At 44.1% G+C, this 17917-nt stretch overlaps 1 protein-coding gene across 2 annotated transcripts in view; it reads left to right on the forward strand.

Annotated features, from left to right (window-relative positions):
* Nucleotides 1-17917, forward strand: part of LOC6597085 (echinoderm microtubule-associated protein-like CG42247) — a 36358-nt gene that overhangs the window by 4452 nt on the left and 13989 nt on the right. The window contains exon 1 of one of the 2 annotated variants that reach the window (XM_026989658.1): nucleotides 17752-17907. The exons of the other annotated variant lie outside the window; for it this stretch is intronic. Coding sequence (XP_026845459.1) covers nucleotides 17839-17907 — 69 coding nt within the window. The 5' untranslated portion in view covers nucleotides 17752-17838. Of the gene's footprint in view, nucleotides 1-17751; nucleotides 17908-17917 lie in introns of those variants that run through there. 2 annotated transcript variants of the gene reach the window in all.

The following is a 17917-nucleotide window of genomic DNA, read 5'->3' on the forward strand; positions in this document are numbered from 1 at the left end:
CTTACAACGCCACGACAAAATCTCAGTTGCCTGCCCCTCTGCCTTCAATCCAGCGCCCCATCGTCCTTCGAGCGTTCACTTTCATAAAAGGTGCAGGCCATGCGTATGCGTAACATGTGCATGTGTGTACCTATATGTGTGTTTCTGGCATGTCTTCTGCCCAACTACGAGAACAGTTTGTACCCATTGTATTTGAATATTTCCACTGATCTAATGTTGTGGATATGAATGATCTGAAGAGACCTTGGCATTGCTCTCAATCCCTGATGTCACGAATTCTATTTTAACCTGATGTAAATCGTGGATCGAAAAGCGCTTTCCTAAATTTCTGCATTAGTTTTGGTTATCTTTTGGATGATATTGATAGTTGAAAAATGCTCTTCTACTTAGTTATCCATGAGATACCATCCCCAGAAAGATAGGATTATGTAGGCAGAAGTCCATCCAGCCCCATAGTCCATCATATCCCACTCTCGAGAGCTCCTCTTGTTTGCTGCTGCTGCTGCAATGATTTTTTAATTGCTCGACACAAATATAAACAGAGACTGGCCATTTTTTCGCGTCTGACTCATAGCTGGGATATGCTCGCGTACGAGTATTCGTCTCTTTCGGCTCCATTGTGTGTGGGCTGATTTTAATGATTTTCTGACTACGTCATCAGAGAGCCATGCTTGATTTACATTTTTGAGTTGAGTTGAGTTGTCTGTCGTTGTCGCTGTCGCTCCCGCTCCCTTCCCACTGCATTAAGTGTGCTGATTGAATTGACAGTTGGTACACGTAACTTCTGCAGCGGCAGGACCTGTATCACGAGCACCGGGAACACCGGGAGCACCAGGAGCGGAGGCAATGGTCACGAGATTTTTACCGTTTAATTGCCGCCTTTCATCGCATCCTTAATTCGTTGTCCAGAATTGCTTTTGTTTCTTTCTTTTTTTTGCCGTAATGTTGTTTGCCAATCAGGTCGTATGAAAAGGCCCCGAAATAATTGGTTCGGTCTGTGGCCGTCGATAGATTCGATTTCTGAAAAATTGTATTACTTTAATTAAATGGCTTTCTGGCTATAAAACAATGAGCAATTTGTGTCGGGCCTTCGAGATAAATGGAAGTCAAGCTCAGCTTGTGTCACAAAATGGTTCGAAAATATACATTTGATTTATTCATTCCCGTTCAAAATTCTACCCTGAACCGTATACAATACCTATTTGATCTAGCTTTTGTAATTTAGAACCGATACGCCATTTAACATTTCTCGTAAACAAAATTTAAACACGAATTCACTGCATTAAAGTGCTGCACTCTTTAAAGCATTAAAGTGTTTAATAACTTGTAAATTAATCTTAACTTAAGGCCTCGTAGCGATATCGAATATTTTACAGTGCAGCCGAGCCGAATAAAAATAAATAAATTATTTTTAAATCATGGAAATATATTAAAAATACGAGAGCTGGAGGCTTGAAAAAATTGATGTTTGATGAGGAGTACCAGTGAAAGGGACAGCAGCTTTTAAGAGGCCAAAAGTAATCTTAAAGGAATGCCTAATGTCTAATTGAAATCTTAGCAGCTTGAGATATGGCCATGACTGTATATATAGACTCAGATTGCCATCGTGATTAAGAATATTTTTGGGGTCGTCTGCTGGGCTCTGCAAATATCTTGGAAAAATCCTTGTAATGTCTGCATGGATGTTTTGTTTTGAGCTAGCATATTAATAATCATATGTATGTACATCTGTCTGTCTATGTATATTTGTGGGCTCGAACACGAACACGTCCGTATCCTCAAGGCGTTTTGCAATTATGGCAAAAGCCACAACTGCGACAAGAACAACAGGGCGTCAAGAGATTCTGCTTACGTAGACGCCTATTAATATTACGCATACGGCGTGTTGCAGGCGCACTGGCTCGGAAAATGTGACCCAGACCACCATTGTCTTCGGGTGCTCTTGTTTTCCTTCTGGCACTGCACACAATTAGGGGCGTTCGTGTGCCTCAAGAGCGGTGTGCGGCGAGGCAAAGGATTGCCCCTCCTCAATTGAGGGAAGGATTTCGTTAGGGGCATTAATAAAGCACTTTAATAAATTAGTCCAACCGAAGCACTTAAGCGTCTTATCAAATCAGAACAGATGCATACCACGGCTTAACGCACACAGCAGCAGCACTTCTGCATATGCAATCTCGTACACATGGCATTAATTTATATACGAATATTCACTCGATATTCATGCTGGTTGACATTTAAATTTGCCTGCCGCTGTTGCCACGGTACGGCCATTGAAATGGCATTAGCGGTGCCGTATGGCCGCATTGCCGATGGCCGATGGGAGATGGTAGATGGCAGATGGGTGTTGTGGGAGACAACCGCATGCGAGAATTCGAATGAAAATATGTAGGTGTTGAAACTCGAAAAACATCCCCGAACTATAATAACAATTATTGAAAACAATGAAACACAAATGAAAAACAATATTAACAACCCAGTCGGCCGCAAAAGGCTGGTCCAACAATGGGCTAATTCCCCATTAAAGTTGTCAAATTATCTCTCTATTTTATAAAAAGGTTGTATCGCCGCGAGCGAGTGAGCCGGGGGTTGGAGCACGAGCAAGGCAATGCAATATGTAATAATAAAGTAATGTACATTTTGGTAATAAATTCTTCTGAATTTTGAAATTTCTATTTAATACTTCTTCTGATAATATTTGAAAAATTCTTTGAAAAATTTTATTTAAAAGCAGGGAAAATTTTAAATTTGTTTTTTAATATTTTTTAAATGGTAATCAAAGGACAAAAATCTTAACGTTGTTGATTACGTTTGATACTGCATCAATATCATGCACTTTGAAGTCTTTTGATACATATATAATGAGATAATATCGAGATTTTCCGGGAAAATTTCCTGCTCCACGTGAGCATCTCCGTTAACCAATTTTACGGTTTTCTTTGTAATCTCTGAAATATTGTTGTATCGAATAAAAGTAAGATATAATTATTTTTGGTTTATTGCTGCCAATATGCCCCCATTGTTACACCGGGGGAGCCAGCCACCCCGCCATTACACTGCAAGGACATTCCGGGAGCTCTGTTTTCCTGTCACCCAACCACCACAAAGAGCGCCAGCAGAGCAGGACCGGCGAGCCTCGCAGCATTTTTCTGTATAAACATGACAATTTAAAACGCATTACAGTGCGGCAATTAATTAAACTGTCATTGGTTTGCAAGACTCTGAATCGTTTCGCCGCTCGGCGGAGTCAAAATGCTTTCCCAGCCTGAAGGTGGCTTTCACCGAAGTTTATATATCCTTGAAGCTCGATCTATAGCATCTATCCGCTCAAGTATTGCGAATTTTGATCACCCAATTTGTGTTTTATTTTGTTCCTTGTCAAAAGTCCAAGTTGAAAAAGCTAAGATCTTTTCCTGTAGAGACTTTTCTTTGACCTATGTACTCGCTTATGATATAGTAGTTCGATTAGGCCGATTTCGACTAAGAGTAGGAATATATATGCTGAGACTTTTCTAATCTTTTCGGGATATTTCTGTTCAAAAATATATGCGGTTTATGCTACAAACAGCTGAGCAAATGGGAAATACCCTGTAAGGGTAGAAAAAAAAACAATACAAGTTCAAGCACAGGCCCACGGGCACACGTACACAAATATTGCATTAAAAGCCAGTCGGGGAGCTGGCGGAGTTCTGGCTGGGTGGCTGGTTGGCGGGATGGCGGGATGGCTGAATGGCTGGGTTGACTGGCAACAGTAAAGCATTGCGCAAATTTATTGAATTGTAAAAAGAACATATATCAGCGTTTTTAATTGCATCACCAGAAACAACAGAGAGCGTTGCAACAACAAGGAGACGGGTTCAGCAAATAGCCAAGGACAGTATTAAACTGCTGTGGATAGGAAAGGCTATGACGCTTCGATAAAGATATGACCGCAACTCAAGAGGGCCAAGTATACAATATCGGTTTGAGTTTCGGTTGACCCTATCATATTCAATAATTTGACTGAATTGGAGCTTCATCTGTCCTTTGAGACCGCAGCGTTACGCTTCCTTCCGCCTGTTACATAAGCCCGCTCGAGTGCAAGATACCCTTGTGCCTGTTTGAGTGCCGGGTAGGAAAACTATAAAACTTTATTGACTGAGAGCTACATAAAAAGGGTTGGAACTTATTTGCTTTCCTCGCCAGCGCGTAGTGGAAGTGGAAACTGACATTAGAATTTCCAATTTAAATCATCAGCGAGCAGCAGAAATTTTCCATTTCCCCGCACTAAAATTGCTTCTGAAGAGTTCCTTCCTTTTGCCTGCCAACTGGGACCATAAAAGGGAAACGAGTTTTTGTTTTGTTTAAAATGAGTAATAATAATTTTAGTTGCATTTTACTACTTCCAGCCATAAACAAACATTAAAAAATATTAACTTAATCAAAAGAAAACAAACGGCGGGCAATCGGGGGACTCAGAAGTTTTTGGCTCCATGGAAGCCAATTTATGCTGGAGCAGGAGCAGGAGCAGGAGTTGCCAAAATCCCAGCCGCTGCCTGGTAGAAAAACTTAAACCAGAGCCAAATGACAGTAATTAGAATTTGAAGGTTCTTTTTTGGGCTCTGTTTGGCTACACGGCACTGGGCGCTGCCAAAAAAGCAGCAGGCCAACGCCAACTGGCAGCAATTGTAATAAATGACAACAAATTTCCTCAGCCAAGGAGCGCTTCTAAACTGTTTGTCCGAAAGGAGGCAGAGAATAAATAAATTATTTACAGCCAGGCACCTCCTCGCTTAACCGCTACCTCAGTTCGGTTGGGTTTTTGTTTGGTTTGGGCCTGGTTGGGCTGGGTCTGGCTGGGCCTGGTTGGGCCTGGCTGGGTATGGAATGCAATGGCTCCTCCTGCTTTCGTCACATTTTCATAATTCTCTGGCTGACGCTGACGTCAGGGAGAGAGTCGGTTTAAACTATGCAAAACAACTCAATTCTCCGTACTGTACCGGAGTGCTGGTGCTGTAAAGCAGCAGCAGGCAGGCAGGCAGGCAGACATTCCTGTCGCCCCCAAAGCGCACAGGGCAATAAAACACAGGCCTCCGAGGGCCTTCCGAGGGGAATGTCTTCGTCTTCAACTTGAATTGATGGCGCTGACTACAAATTCGACTGGTGTGTGCCATATTGTGTGCATGCCATCGGTGGCTTTGTCCTTTCTCTGTCTCTGCCGATGTCGCTGTGTCTGTGCCTGTCCGTTGTTCCGCTAATGGTGAAAGTTGTCAAGCGGCTCAAGTGTAAAGTGGAAGTCGGCGGGAAGAGGCGGGTAAACTTCCGTTCTTTCTCCCTTACACAACAACTTTCACTTAAAGAAAGCCCGGCCGGGTCCGGCAGCACAGGGGAACTAGCTTGTAGTTAACCTGATAAAAAAATAGTAGGATAAGCATTGTTCTGGAAACTTGGGTTATCCTGCCTCTGGGAAACATGATAAAAATTGGCAATTTTAAAATTTTAAATTAAAAAAACCAAAAAAAATGGGGAAAAACAGAAAAATATCGCTGAATGATGCTGATTTAATAGACAGAATTCAGCAGAGATCCCAGAGAGAGAGAGAGAGAGATCGAGTACCAGCGAGAGTTGAATGTAGTACATTTTTACGATCAGCTTTTAGGCCTCTGTATACTTCTTGTCCTTTGGATATTCCTTTTTCCGTTTGCCCCAAGAAACACCACCTGCAGACTAAACCACCAAAAAGTGTTTATCTTCCATTGTGAATGGCACACGTCTTCAAACATATTGAAAACTTTTTAGAATTTGCAAACAGTTGTCCCGCGCTGTCAACCGCAGCAGCAGAGTGTACCCCCGCGCCGTGCCGTGCCCCCACTCCAGGCAGAAGAGGAAGAGGAAGCCAGCCAGCCAGGGGTACGAGTAAAAGGAGAAGTAGAACTAGAAGAGTGAGCTGGTCACGTCGTCGTCGTCGTCGTCGTTGTCGTTGTCGGTGCCGTTGATGTCGTCTAAAACTTATGAGTTTTGAAATGAAAACTGGTACAAACGGAAATGCAATTGAAACGTCGCCATTGTTGTTGTTGTTGTTGTTGTGGTTTGTTGTTGTTGGAGCTGTTGTTGATGGCCTGACATGGCTCTGGAGAGTGTTCGAGTGTGTGAGTGACTTTTGTATGAAGTTTTTGCGCTAAGCTATTTGAAAATGCCATTAGACCATGCCACACATACAGGCCCAATGTGTCAAGACGTTCACCATTCACTCTCCTCTGTCTATGCCACATGCCCCATGTCCCCATGTCCCCATGCCCCCCTCTCCCTTTTTATTTCAGTTTATGTATGCGCTGCAATATTTTGCGTCATACTCGTATTGTGTGCTGACTGCGGCTTGGCGCGCTTGACGAAACTTTTCAGCGGCACTGTAGGCACAGTTTGGTGTTTAGCAGCGGATAATGCGGTTACAGAGAGCTCCACTCTGGAAGGCTCTCCGCTCTTCTCTGCACTTCCCTGCTCCTCTGAAGGAAGGCCAAATATCCGCAGCCCACAAGATTTAATTTCCGAGAATATTTCCTTGAGCATATGATTTATATACGATTTACGAGAGTGTAAATTCATAAATTTTTTTTCTTGTGAGAGTGAAATTAATTATATCAACTGTGATAAATTCTTTTTGGTTTACGGCCTACAGGCGAAATATTTCAATTACAGCCAAAATATAATAAAGACCAAATCGTCCAAAAAAGAGTCGAAACCTTGGCGCATAAATAAGCCCGAAAATTGTCACGTGCTCTAAATTCATTTATTTCCCCCCAGTGAAGCTCTCAATCAGAGTCAAGGCGTGTCGTGCCAAAAATAAACCCAAAATAGAGTCCAAACTGGGCTAAGTAGCAAGCCGGAACACCTGTACCTGGCTGTAAGCGGGTGCGTGAGTGAGTGTAGTTATCGTACTCGGTCGGCTTCGTAATAGTAATCGAATTCGATGTACGCCGAATCGACCACAACGGAGATGACGACTTATCCGGCGCGAGAGCCGCCGGAGAAGGCCACCTTGCGTGATTTCTGGGCCAAGGAGTCGGCAGTGAATGCATTCCTTCAGACCTCACACGTAAATATCCATACGAATTCGATCAATTTCAGATCAAATCGTTTTTGTTGTTTTTTTTAAGTGCAGAATTGTGCAGAGTGCGAAGGGGGGATTAGGGAAAACTATTAAAAATGTCAACATTTTCTTGTAGCTACCCCTAAAGCAATAGCAATACAAAATCGAATGTAATTCACACAATCCACATAAAACACTGAACGGCAAAAAAAAACCAACTAACACACTTTTTACAAATGTTTGTAAAAAATGTACATGTAAAACCATCCAATATTCATTTAATACAAATATTTTTAAAGTACAGGGGTACATTGTACTTGTAATAAACGTTTCCGTTTCATTCTGGCTTTACGTTTCATTCGCAAAATGTTGAAAAATTTACGAAAAAGTCAAATTTTGAACAAACATTTTGTTTTATTTAAATAACAATTACGTAGCTCTATATTCACCGAAAAATGTGACAAAAATCGAACAAAGATATAAGCCCAAATATGACCCGACGGTTTGTTACCAAAAAAAGGAGATATTTTTTGGGTTTTTAAAAAACCTTTCCAGTTTTTAGTTGTATAAGTCCAATAAAAGCTGAAAAATATACCGCTAGTCGAGATCAGGCCCGTTTTCCGTGATATTTTTTAAATAGTCAAAATTTTTGTAAATTCTTTGAGGAGAAACTTTTATAAAGGAGATAATAATACTGGAAAACGTGACTAAAAATATTTAAAAATAACGAAAAAGTCTAATAGGTATTCACATCCAAGCTTATGAAATAAATAAATAAATATAAAAACAATATCTGGACAAAAGCATATGGAAATCGGCTCTAAATGTCTTTAAATGTTTTTTGGCATGGTGGACTTTTGGCATGGCGGAACAGGCCATATAAGCATTTAAAGCCAAGCCAGCCCGTCTCCACGGATGCGCAGATCTCAGAGATGAAAGAGTTAGTGGCAGAATCTTGCTCGATTTTTCCATGCCCCCTTTTTCGCCTGCTAAGATCGGGAAGACCCCATATCAGATACGAGTATATTTATTAAACATATCACATTATTATATTATATATATTTTTATTACTTTTATGCTATAATTGAATCATTATTATTAAGCGTGGTCTTTCCCATGCGATCTCAACAGTTAGGTACATTTGAGAACATTTTTGGGGCTATGATTTTACTTAGCTTAGCATTATATGGTATTAGTGGAATTCGGCAAGTGAATGAAACCTTAGTTCGTCTAGTGTCTCTGCACACAGTTGTGTTCGACAGTGTATGCGAAGATGATTGCGAATTTCCTCTGTCAGAGTGTCTCTGCTGTGGTACTTCTCTTGAATTTTAAGTGCACTGATTAAGTGCATAAGTGATTTAAATGCTGGGGGAATTTTCATCTGAAGTCATAAATTGAATATGTTTCAACTTTGGCTGTGACTGGGATTCAGTAACGGGCTCGGCAATGGCAATGGCAATGGGCTGGTGGGTTGGTGACGGTGCCATGCCATGCGTTTGCTTTTGCTTTTGTTGCCTGGCCTGGCCTGGCCTGGCCTGGCCTTGCCTGGCTGGGAATTGCTTAAAATTTTGCTGGCGTACTCAAAAAACTTTTCAGTTATAATTTATCAGATTTTCGGGCTCCGACATTTTACAACAATTATGCATAGTTATGCGCACTGCTACAGATAGTTTCCTTTTCCATTTTTGATTGTTCTATGCGTACGCGTGTGTGTGTGTGTGCTTGTGCGTATACGTAATCTTTGACCGGAAAGAAAGGCGAGTCCAGTTTTTTGGCTGTGAGTGAGTGTGCAATTGCAATTGACTGACATGATTTTAATTTCAAGATGGCCCAAAAATTGAATAAATGAATTCAAGAAATCTTGATTTTTATGCTCAACGAATTGACAAGTTCCGCTTACGTCAGGAATCAGGTGTGCAACAGGAGCTGGGGCGACAGCCACAGCCACAACCTGAGCAAGAAAAAGCCATTCGGATGGTTTGGTTAACAAATTTGCATTTACAAGTTTTTCCAGCTAATAAAAATTTCATATTCATCTTATGCTCAAAAGCCAGGACCAGAGTATGAGCCTCGAACTCGAATCTGAGCTGGGGGAGGTAAGCCGGAAAACGGAAGTCAAATAATTCCGACACGTATGTCCACGCCACTTTGAGAGTAGAGCGCATACAAAACGAAAGAAAGAAATATGACTCTGTGCGGAATATTTATGCGAGAACAGAACTCCTCTGCGAACCCACACAGATACCCGCACTCACACAGTGACACATTCCGGGGGGCGCAAGGCAAAATATTCGAAACTTTGCATATGCATGAGGGGCAAAGGAGAGGGGAGGAGAGGATAGGGGAGGAGAGAGGCTTCTGGGGGGCTATAGTGTGGCGCATTACATTTGTAAAATCTGGCACACGAATGCAATAAATCACAACACAGCACAAAATACCCCCACCAGCACACACACACACCCATACCCCTACCCATACCCATACGCCACACTAATACACACTCTAACACATACATATATGTACGCATGCATACAATGGCATTATTATTAGTAATGCAGGCGCGTCCTTCCGCACCTCCCTGCCGCCCCCAGACTCTAAGAACTCGGAGAAATTATTAGGGTCACATGTGTAAAAGGATATTTCCTTATTAACTCTCACACACAGCCGCACAGTCACACAGTAAATATGTATCCATGTGCTGGCGAGTGAAATATGTTGGCATTCTGCCCGCCCGGCACAGCAAAATTATTATTATGGCGTCAAATAATGAGGCAAAAAGTGTCAAATTTGCATGCAAAATATGTGTAGATGGCATTTACAATATTCCATCTTTGTATATTATTTTCGATGGCATGCAAATGCACCAAATTAATTGCATTGCATGCAGCGGTGCAAAAGTGGAGCGAAGAAAACCAGAAACCAGACCCAGAGAAACCGGAAACCCAAAAAACTACGCAAGGACAAACACCCTTTGGACAGTGAAGATTGCTATCTGGTAGAGCCTTAGATACAGTAGACAGAAAGTGCTCAAAGAACATTTAGTTAGCTGAGCTCTGCTGGAAGGAGTTGGGCTTGAACCAGATTGATTGATTATATTTTCCAGAGTTTCAAATGGAAATATGAGCTCCAATATTGTCAACTTTAAAAAGGGTCAAACGCTTGATTTGTGACTTGCGTAAGATTTAAACTTTCCTGTTCATCTTACTCCCATTTCACTGTGGCCAAACTAGACTGAAGACTGAACCAGTCCAGTCCAGTCAGTTCTCCATTCCGAAATCGGACAAGGCAAGCAAACTTCATGGGCACACATATAAAACTCAACCTAAGTAGGGTATAAATATTTGCAATGCAAAATGCTGACACAGAGGGAGAGAAAGATAGAGTGCGAGCGAGAGTGAGAGTGAGAGCAAAGAATGAGGAGCTCTGTCCGAGGATGTTGGGAGTTGGCGGCAGTGTGTACCTACAAGGACTGTGCGTGGGCCATGCCACAGATAGCACTTGTACATGTGTACGTCCGTGCAACAGGGAACTGGCAACACTCACAGGCGGAGAGACCGAGACTCACGCACACCACGACAATGGCATAATATATTGGTGTCTAAAGCAGACCCGACGAGCCGGCTGAGGGCCCGGCTTCAGGGCAAGGAGTGCGGCAAGCCAAGTCGGCAGCACTTTGCAGATGCATTGCGAAAGCAGTTCGAGTTACAGTTACAATACGTGTTGGTTGGTGTGGCACGCAGAGGGGAAGGGGCTCGGTGATGGAAACGGGAAATGGGAAATGGATGGAGGTGGGAGCGGTGCGAGCTGTGTCCCGTTTCTAGTTGCATGTTGAAATGTCGTCTGTCAGACATGATGAAAATAATGGAGCAGAAAATGTCACTGGCTATGCTAAAGACATATGTGATATGCATGTGTCTGGGGCTTCTCCTCCACCTCCTCTCTCCGCATGTACATATCTCCCCCACAGCCTCTGCATATCTATGTCCATGGCCACGGCTCTAGCTCTGGCTCTGGCTCTGGCTCTCCCTCACCCAATAACACGTCAGCCCTGGCCGGTGCTTTTGGCCTGATGATTTAGTAAGGCCAACATTCCGATGCGATTCGGCAGCCCTCATTAACGTCTCCCGCTCCCCGGCACGAAAATGCAATTAGAAGCTTCTAGAGCAGCAGAACCGCGAAAGTACAGAAAAACCAAACGAAAACCTGAGTACCCGTGAAGATTGATAGTTGCTGTATCAGCTTGTACCTTGTACTCGACCCTATACATTTTAAGCGATAACTAGTAAGGATTGATTGGTATCCCGTTTAATCCCGATTTCAAGCTTTCAAGGCTTTAATAACAATTAAAATACCTTCTGAAAGTGTATACGTATACTTATACATATTCAACATTCATCAACAATTTGTCAGCGGGTCGGGAAAAAAAGAAACAATTTTTGTCGCTGTTATTTTTTCGTGTATTGTAGTTGGAGGCAATTTTCATAACGTTTAACGGTCGACAGAATGGCGCAAAAGGCAAAACGATGGCAAGCAAGTAATTAAATTCAAATCAGTTTTGGCTTCGTAACGGTACGAGAATTCCTTGACAGCCACACACCCCCCTGAAAAAGTGCTTCGCTGTCGAATGATGGACAAATTTATGGGCTGCAGTCTGCCGAGTGACATTTATATTAATTTATTGACACTGCGTGACTTGGGCGGCCAAGGATCGGTACACATGCACAAGGATGCGGAATGCTGAGCTGATGAAAAGTCCCTAATGTCAGCCACACACAGAGCCCGAGCCGTCCCCCGAAAGGCCATTGGCTCCTCCTAGATTCCTAGATTCCTAGAGTCCTAGGGTCCTCGAGGGGACTTTAAACTAACGAGAGGGAGAGAGAGTGCCCACCGAAAGGGGTTGCTAAACCTTCGACCATAGCACGTGCCATAATCATTAACAAAAACTTGTCAAATGCAATAAATCTTCTTGCATTTTTTTGTTGTTTTTTTATTTTATTCTGCATGTATGTGTGTGTGTGTGTGTGTGTGCCATCAACTAAAGTTGACCTCCATTAAAAGGGGGAAAGGGAAGGCGGTAAAAACCGAGCTGAGCTGACGGGGCCATTAATAAACCACGCACATGTAGGAAATAATTAAAATTATTCTCGGAGCGGGGTCCTCCTTCAAGCACACACAAAAATTTATAAATCATAAAAAATTATGTGTTATATGCGTGTGGAAAAAGAGAAATAAAAAAGGACCCCAGACCCCACAAAAGGGGTAGCGAAACAATGGGGCCCGCACAACAATGAAGAAAAGGAAACGGACTCAAAGGCTATGGGAATGGAAATGGGAATGGGTATGGGAATGGGAACCAGATCTGAGATGTAGGCCTAGGCCCGTTTCATGCATTGGAATAATTAAGCTATAAACCTCGACCTCTTTTCCTCGAGCAGGCTTCACTTGTGAGCTTGAAATATTTACACCTAAAGCAAATATTAAATGCCCAACAAATTATTTATGCACGAAGACTCGTCGCTGAAAATGGCGACGATAAGTCAGCCCAGCCAGGCCACTTCCGCACGAAAGTGGCATAAACAGAGGGAGGCGCCGAGCGAGAGCGCGGGAGAGGGGCAGAGCAATGTGGCTACATCATAGCCTAACCTTGCCCATAATGCTTACTAATAATAACCCCTCCCCCCCGCCCCAGAACGGAATCTGAAAAAGAAAGTAATGCCAAAATAGAGGAAAGACTGAAAAAGTCGATGAATATACGTATGTTTGTGTGTGTACCCACCCATACCCGAAGAGCAGCAGCAGGAGCGGCGGCAGCAGCAAAAATGCCAGGCCAGCAATAATACGCCAGGCCAGGCTAAACTATTTAAATCAAAAACTTCGGATCGGCCAGCATCAAGCTTGAGCTAAAGAATTTCCACACAGAAACGGGGGAAAACAGGGCGAAAAAAATGTACAAAAAATATGCAAAGAGGAGGGGAACAAATGCAAAGGAAAATGTGCGTCGGGCAGAGTGGGTCAGGGCAGGGCAGGGCAGGGCGCTGAGAGGAAATTGCGAGTATTATTACGACTTTTATTAATTTTACCAGCACTTCCCTTCCCCTCGCCGCACCTTGCCTCACCCCCGGTTTTTGTGGTACACTTTGTACCACTTTGCGTTTGGCCAACACGGCCAACGGCGCCCGTGTCCAGTCGAAGTTCCTCAGTAAACAACTTTGCACGCACCGAAATCGAAGCGGGCAACTTTCGCGGACAATACTCGTATACGAATTCCTTTGCTAGGCACCGAGCCGCGGCTGTCCTGTCCCGTTCTGTTCTGTTCTGTTCTGTTCTGTTCCGTTTGTGGTTAAACTGGAGAACCATTGTGCCTTGCTGGCTGATTTATGTATGAAGCTGGAAAACTTTAAATTGTGTGCAGTGTGGCAGTAATCATTCTTGGAACGCCAAAAAATCGGTAAACTTTTATTAACAAGTTGAGGCTCGACAGCGCCGCCTTCTCAGGGGGTACGAGGCGAAGGCGGTGGCGGTGTCGGTGGCGGCAGTCTGGAACACAGTCATGACATCAACAATAGAAATTGAAAATATGGCCCCCAGCGATGGCAGCATCCACCTCCACATCCACCGACTCGCCACTCGGGCAGAGTGTAGTTCTGGCCAAAGAGAGAACTGAACTGGGGGGGTGGGGGGATAGGGACAGGGAGGTGCCTGGGGAGTTTGGGGGAGTCTCTGAACGATGTCAACGCATGGCCGAAAATGTGAATTATTCTGGCCGGTTGTGTGGCTTTTATGAAAATATTTCAAATTCCCATAAACTCGCTCGGCAAATGGCTGCCAGTGCGGCAGTTGCATATTTGTTGCACTTTTTCGGTGCACTATGGAGCATAAAAATACATATGAGAAGAGCATAATATAATGATCGAATAAGCTGAAGCAAAGTCCTCTAGATCTACAATAGTTATTCAATAAGAATGGGAATGAATGAAATGGTGCAATAGGCTCTTTTATGTGAGTGTGTCTGAGTATTTCATATCCAGTTTGCCACTGTTTCCACTGTGCCCGAAGCCTTTATGGCTTCCCAGACAACCCAAACCGTTCTGCACTAGTCAAACAAGTGTAGGAAACAATCGATGTTCCACTTGAAAGTTGTATGAGCAGTCAGTCAGTTTTGTGCCACTGTGCAAACAATCAGTGGACTGGCCCTCGCACAATGACAGAAAATTGCACTTTTGTACGCCATGGATCCAACTATCATCTGGCCATGATCTATCAATTTTCGGCGAATTTTCATTTTCATTTTCGGTTCATTGTCCACGCTGAACGGACTCTTCTGGTTATTGTTTTATTCGCAGAGAGCACACACTCCACTCCTCAAATGTATGTACATATATGTAGCTACTCGCATACGGCTTCAAATGTATCTATGGGTGGGTGAGTGTATCCAACCATGGGAGCACAACAGTACCAGAATTTGTCCAGGCTTAAGAGTGTGCGTGTGCGTGTGCCTGTGCCTGTGCCTGTGTGATGGGACAGTCGGGAGGGGCTTGTATTTATTTTCATAGCCATGTTTGTGACACAATTGATTGGAAAAACATAAACATCGGATCCTGTCGAGTCGAGTCGAGTCGAGGCGTGTGTGTGTGCGTCTAATACGTGTCCGAGCTGAGTTGATTGTCATGTCAAATTTACGGGAACGGGAGAGGGGAGAGGGGAGCGAGGAGAAAGCCCAGCGTCAAGACTAGAAAACTCTATTTATAAACGTCAACTCGAGGAGTGGAAGGTGCGGCGGCGGTTCAGTTCGGCTCATTCTCACCTGGCGCAGAAATTGATGACTGTGTAGCAGAATCAATTTAATTCAATTAAAGTCAGAGCAAGGCAACAGAACTAAGGCGATTTATTTCGACACGCTCTGGCGGAGAGCACAACATACAACAACCAACAACGGCCAAAAAGGTCGAGCTAACAAAATTAATTTGAACCGAGCTTCGGACTCCGCACTCTCTCCTCAAAGATAAATGTTTCGGATGCCGAAGGTGGACTGCGGGACCCTGCGGGGAAATTTAAGAGTAGTAGGACCGGTGGGCCGCTGCCCACATAGGAAGGCAACACATAATTGCGGAGGAGCACACTCAGCATTTAGCCGGAACTTGTTTGAACAACCGCATTAAATGTCGGTCAGTCCAACAAACACCGAGAGCCGACAGCCGACAGCAGACAGCCGAGAGCCTAGCGAGACAAAGCAAACAAAACAAAAGACCATAAAATATTTAATAAGCGACCCCAGACCAGATCAGCATGCCAGACCAGCCCAGACCTGACCAGGACAGACCTGACCAGACCAGGACAGACCAGGACCGACCAGAGACTATGCTAGACCAGACCCATTTGGTCAATTCATTTGTGCAGCTGTCGTCGCCACAAACAAATATGACAGCCCGAGCCCGTGCGACCGCAGGCAGGCATGGAAATTCGCATGCGAATTTGTCCGAATGTGGAGTGGCATCTTCTTTCTCTCAGTGCAGGCTAATTATTTCCATAATTTCGAGGCTAGGCACCAGAAAATGAGACTCAGTTATTGTGATGCAAAAGGCAATACTCGTAACTGGCTGGAAAAGAAATGGCACGTCCGAGTATTTCATACATTTTCATTCACAGGCGAAACAATCAGAGGGAAATGGACAGAGGGTGAAGGAAAATTGAAAAAGGCGTAGTGGGCAAACAACGACGTTGAAGTATTACCCCTAGGCCGCCATATCAAAGGCAAATACTATTGCAAAAAACCCAACTCCAACCCCCAGACCAAGCCAGACCAAACCAAACCAAACCAAAAGAAAAACCAGCACCAAAAGACCCCGGCAAAGAGAGCCAGAGAGCGTGCTAGTTGCCAGAGAAATTCAAATACAACCGACATGGTAATAAATATCCATATAAGCCACTTCAAAGTGAAAAGCAATAAGCTAAACTACCACATCAACTTACCAAGACCAAGACCAAGACCAAGACTAGGACCACGACCAGGACCAGGACCAGGACCGGACCAGGCCTCTGCCCCCGTGCTCCGTGCTCCGTGGCCCGTTCCACCTGCCTTAGCGCTAGTCAACAGAAAGCCAAAGCAAAATTGCCTGGCATGCCACACCAGTACCAATACCAATACCAAACGAATACCAATACAAGCACAAAAACAAACACAAACACAAACACGAGTACGAATGCGAAGACGAATGCGAATGCGAGAGCCAAAGGCGGAGAGCGAAAGTGGCAAGTGGCCGTCTCAGAAAGCTGCAACAAACGCTACATCAAAACAGCGGGGAAAACCCAAGAGCGCTCCACTTTAACCTCCTCCCTGGCCCCGCCGTGTGCAGGGCCTTTCGCCAGTGAAAGTTATATGGCCCTTTTGCCACGCACACCCATATAGGAATATATTTCATTTATGTGCCTCCAGGTTCGAGTCGACGTGATAGTTGTAGTCAACAATACAATCGCGCTGTGCAATTCAGAGATATAGAACTTGCTCGGAATGAGGGTTAAGAAAGCAATGCTGCTTTGCCAATAAGCATCAAAGCGATTAGTGTATTGAACAGAAGTAGGGTAGCAGCAGTTCAGATAGAGTTGTTTTAACACAGATTTACTTAAATTAACGTGTTTGTAACTAGAGCATTACCTGTAGACCAGGTACCAATGTCCCAGCTGATCCAAATTGAGCGAATGTTTCTCTTAAGGCAAACAAATCAACAGCCAAAGCAACAGAGCAAAGCGTAAATGCCCCCAATGAGAGAAGAGCCCAGAACACAGATACTATGCATACATATGAATGTTTGTATGTGTGTCCTTGTATTTTTGGCGCGAAAGTGCCGCCAAGTGACGCCGCCTTGTTGATTCACTCGAGCAGCGCCCTACAGCGGCGAGTGGTGGAAGCACCGCAACCCCAGGAAGCGGGAGGGGCGTTAAGTGGAGGAGGAGGCAAGTGGCGGCTAATGGCCGCGAAGCTTTTTTTTGAGATTGACGGCCCTGATTTGGCAAAACAATAAATAAATACGAGTATACAAGAAATATGAGTACACAGGCAGGACTCGCGAGTGCGAGAGTGTGAGTGAATGAGTACGAAGAGTGGGTATTGCAGAGAGAGAAAAAGAGAAGAAAGAGCCTCAAGAGTGTGGTGCTGAGTTGCCAATTTGAATATGCTTCATATACACGCCATGTACACCTATACTACTAATACACATGTATCCGTCAGCCCCATATAGATACATACATACGTGCATACGTACTCGTACATGTATGTATGTGCATGCATAACCTGGTCAATCGGGGCGACGTATGGATAGCGTAACGCGGCGGAACGTAACGTAATACTTAGCGTGGCAGGACGCGGACACCACCTCAGTGACTTGATTTCCATTGACTCGAGTTGTCGACAGTTGCCTTGCGAACGCCAGCGGAACCTAAACGAAATGTGAACGGTTGCCCGTATAGCTTAAACTCCCGATAACCGTAGCACTCCAGGCTCGAGGCAGTTAGCACAGCCAGCTAGAGCCACGTATTAACTCATTTAAAGTGCAATTAAATGTAAATGATTTCAATTAACTCACTTAAGGCCGAAGGAAAACGCGCGCAGAAAATTACATTTATTTCTGCACTCTTGTGCTGCCTTTTCTTCTTTTTTTTTATATCAAGTTGATGCCGTGCGGCGGATAAAAGTGCAACTGAATTAAAAGTGCCCCGAACACTCGCACACCCACTCCCGTTCGTAAGCCCTGGGAAACGAGGAAGAAACTTTTGCTTAAATGTACATCGACGAGGATAGCGAGGAAAGTTCGCCCTTTGTGATGCTCACATCCCCCACCAAGTCTTGGGTCAGTGCAA

The sequence above is a fragment of the Drosophila persimilis genome, unplaced genomic scaffold, assembly GCF_003286085.1.
Source record: "Drosophila persimilis strain 14011-0111.01,24,50 unplaced genomic scaffold, DperRS2 tig00000431-arrow-pilon, whole genome shotgun sequence".
NCBI classification, from domain to species: Eukaryota; Metazoa; Arthropoda; class Insecta; order Diptera; family Drosophilidae; genus Drosophila; species Drosophila persimilis.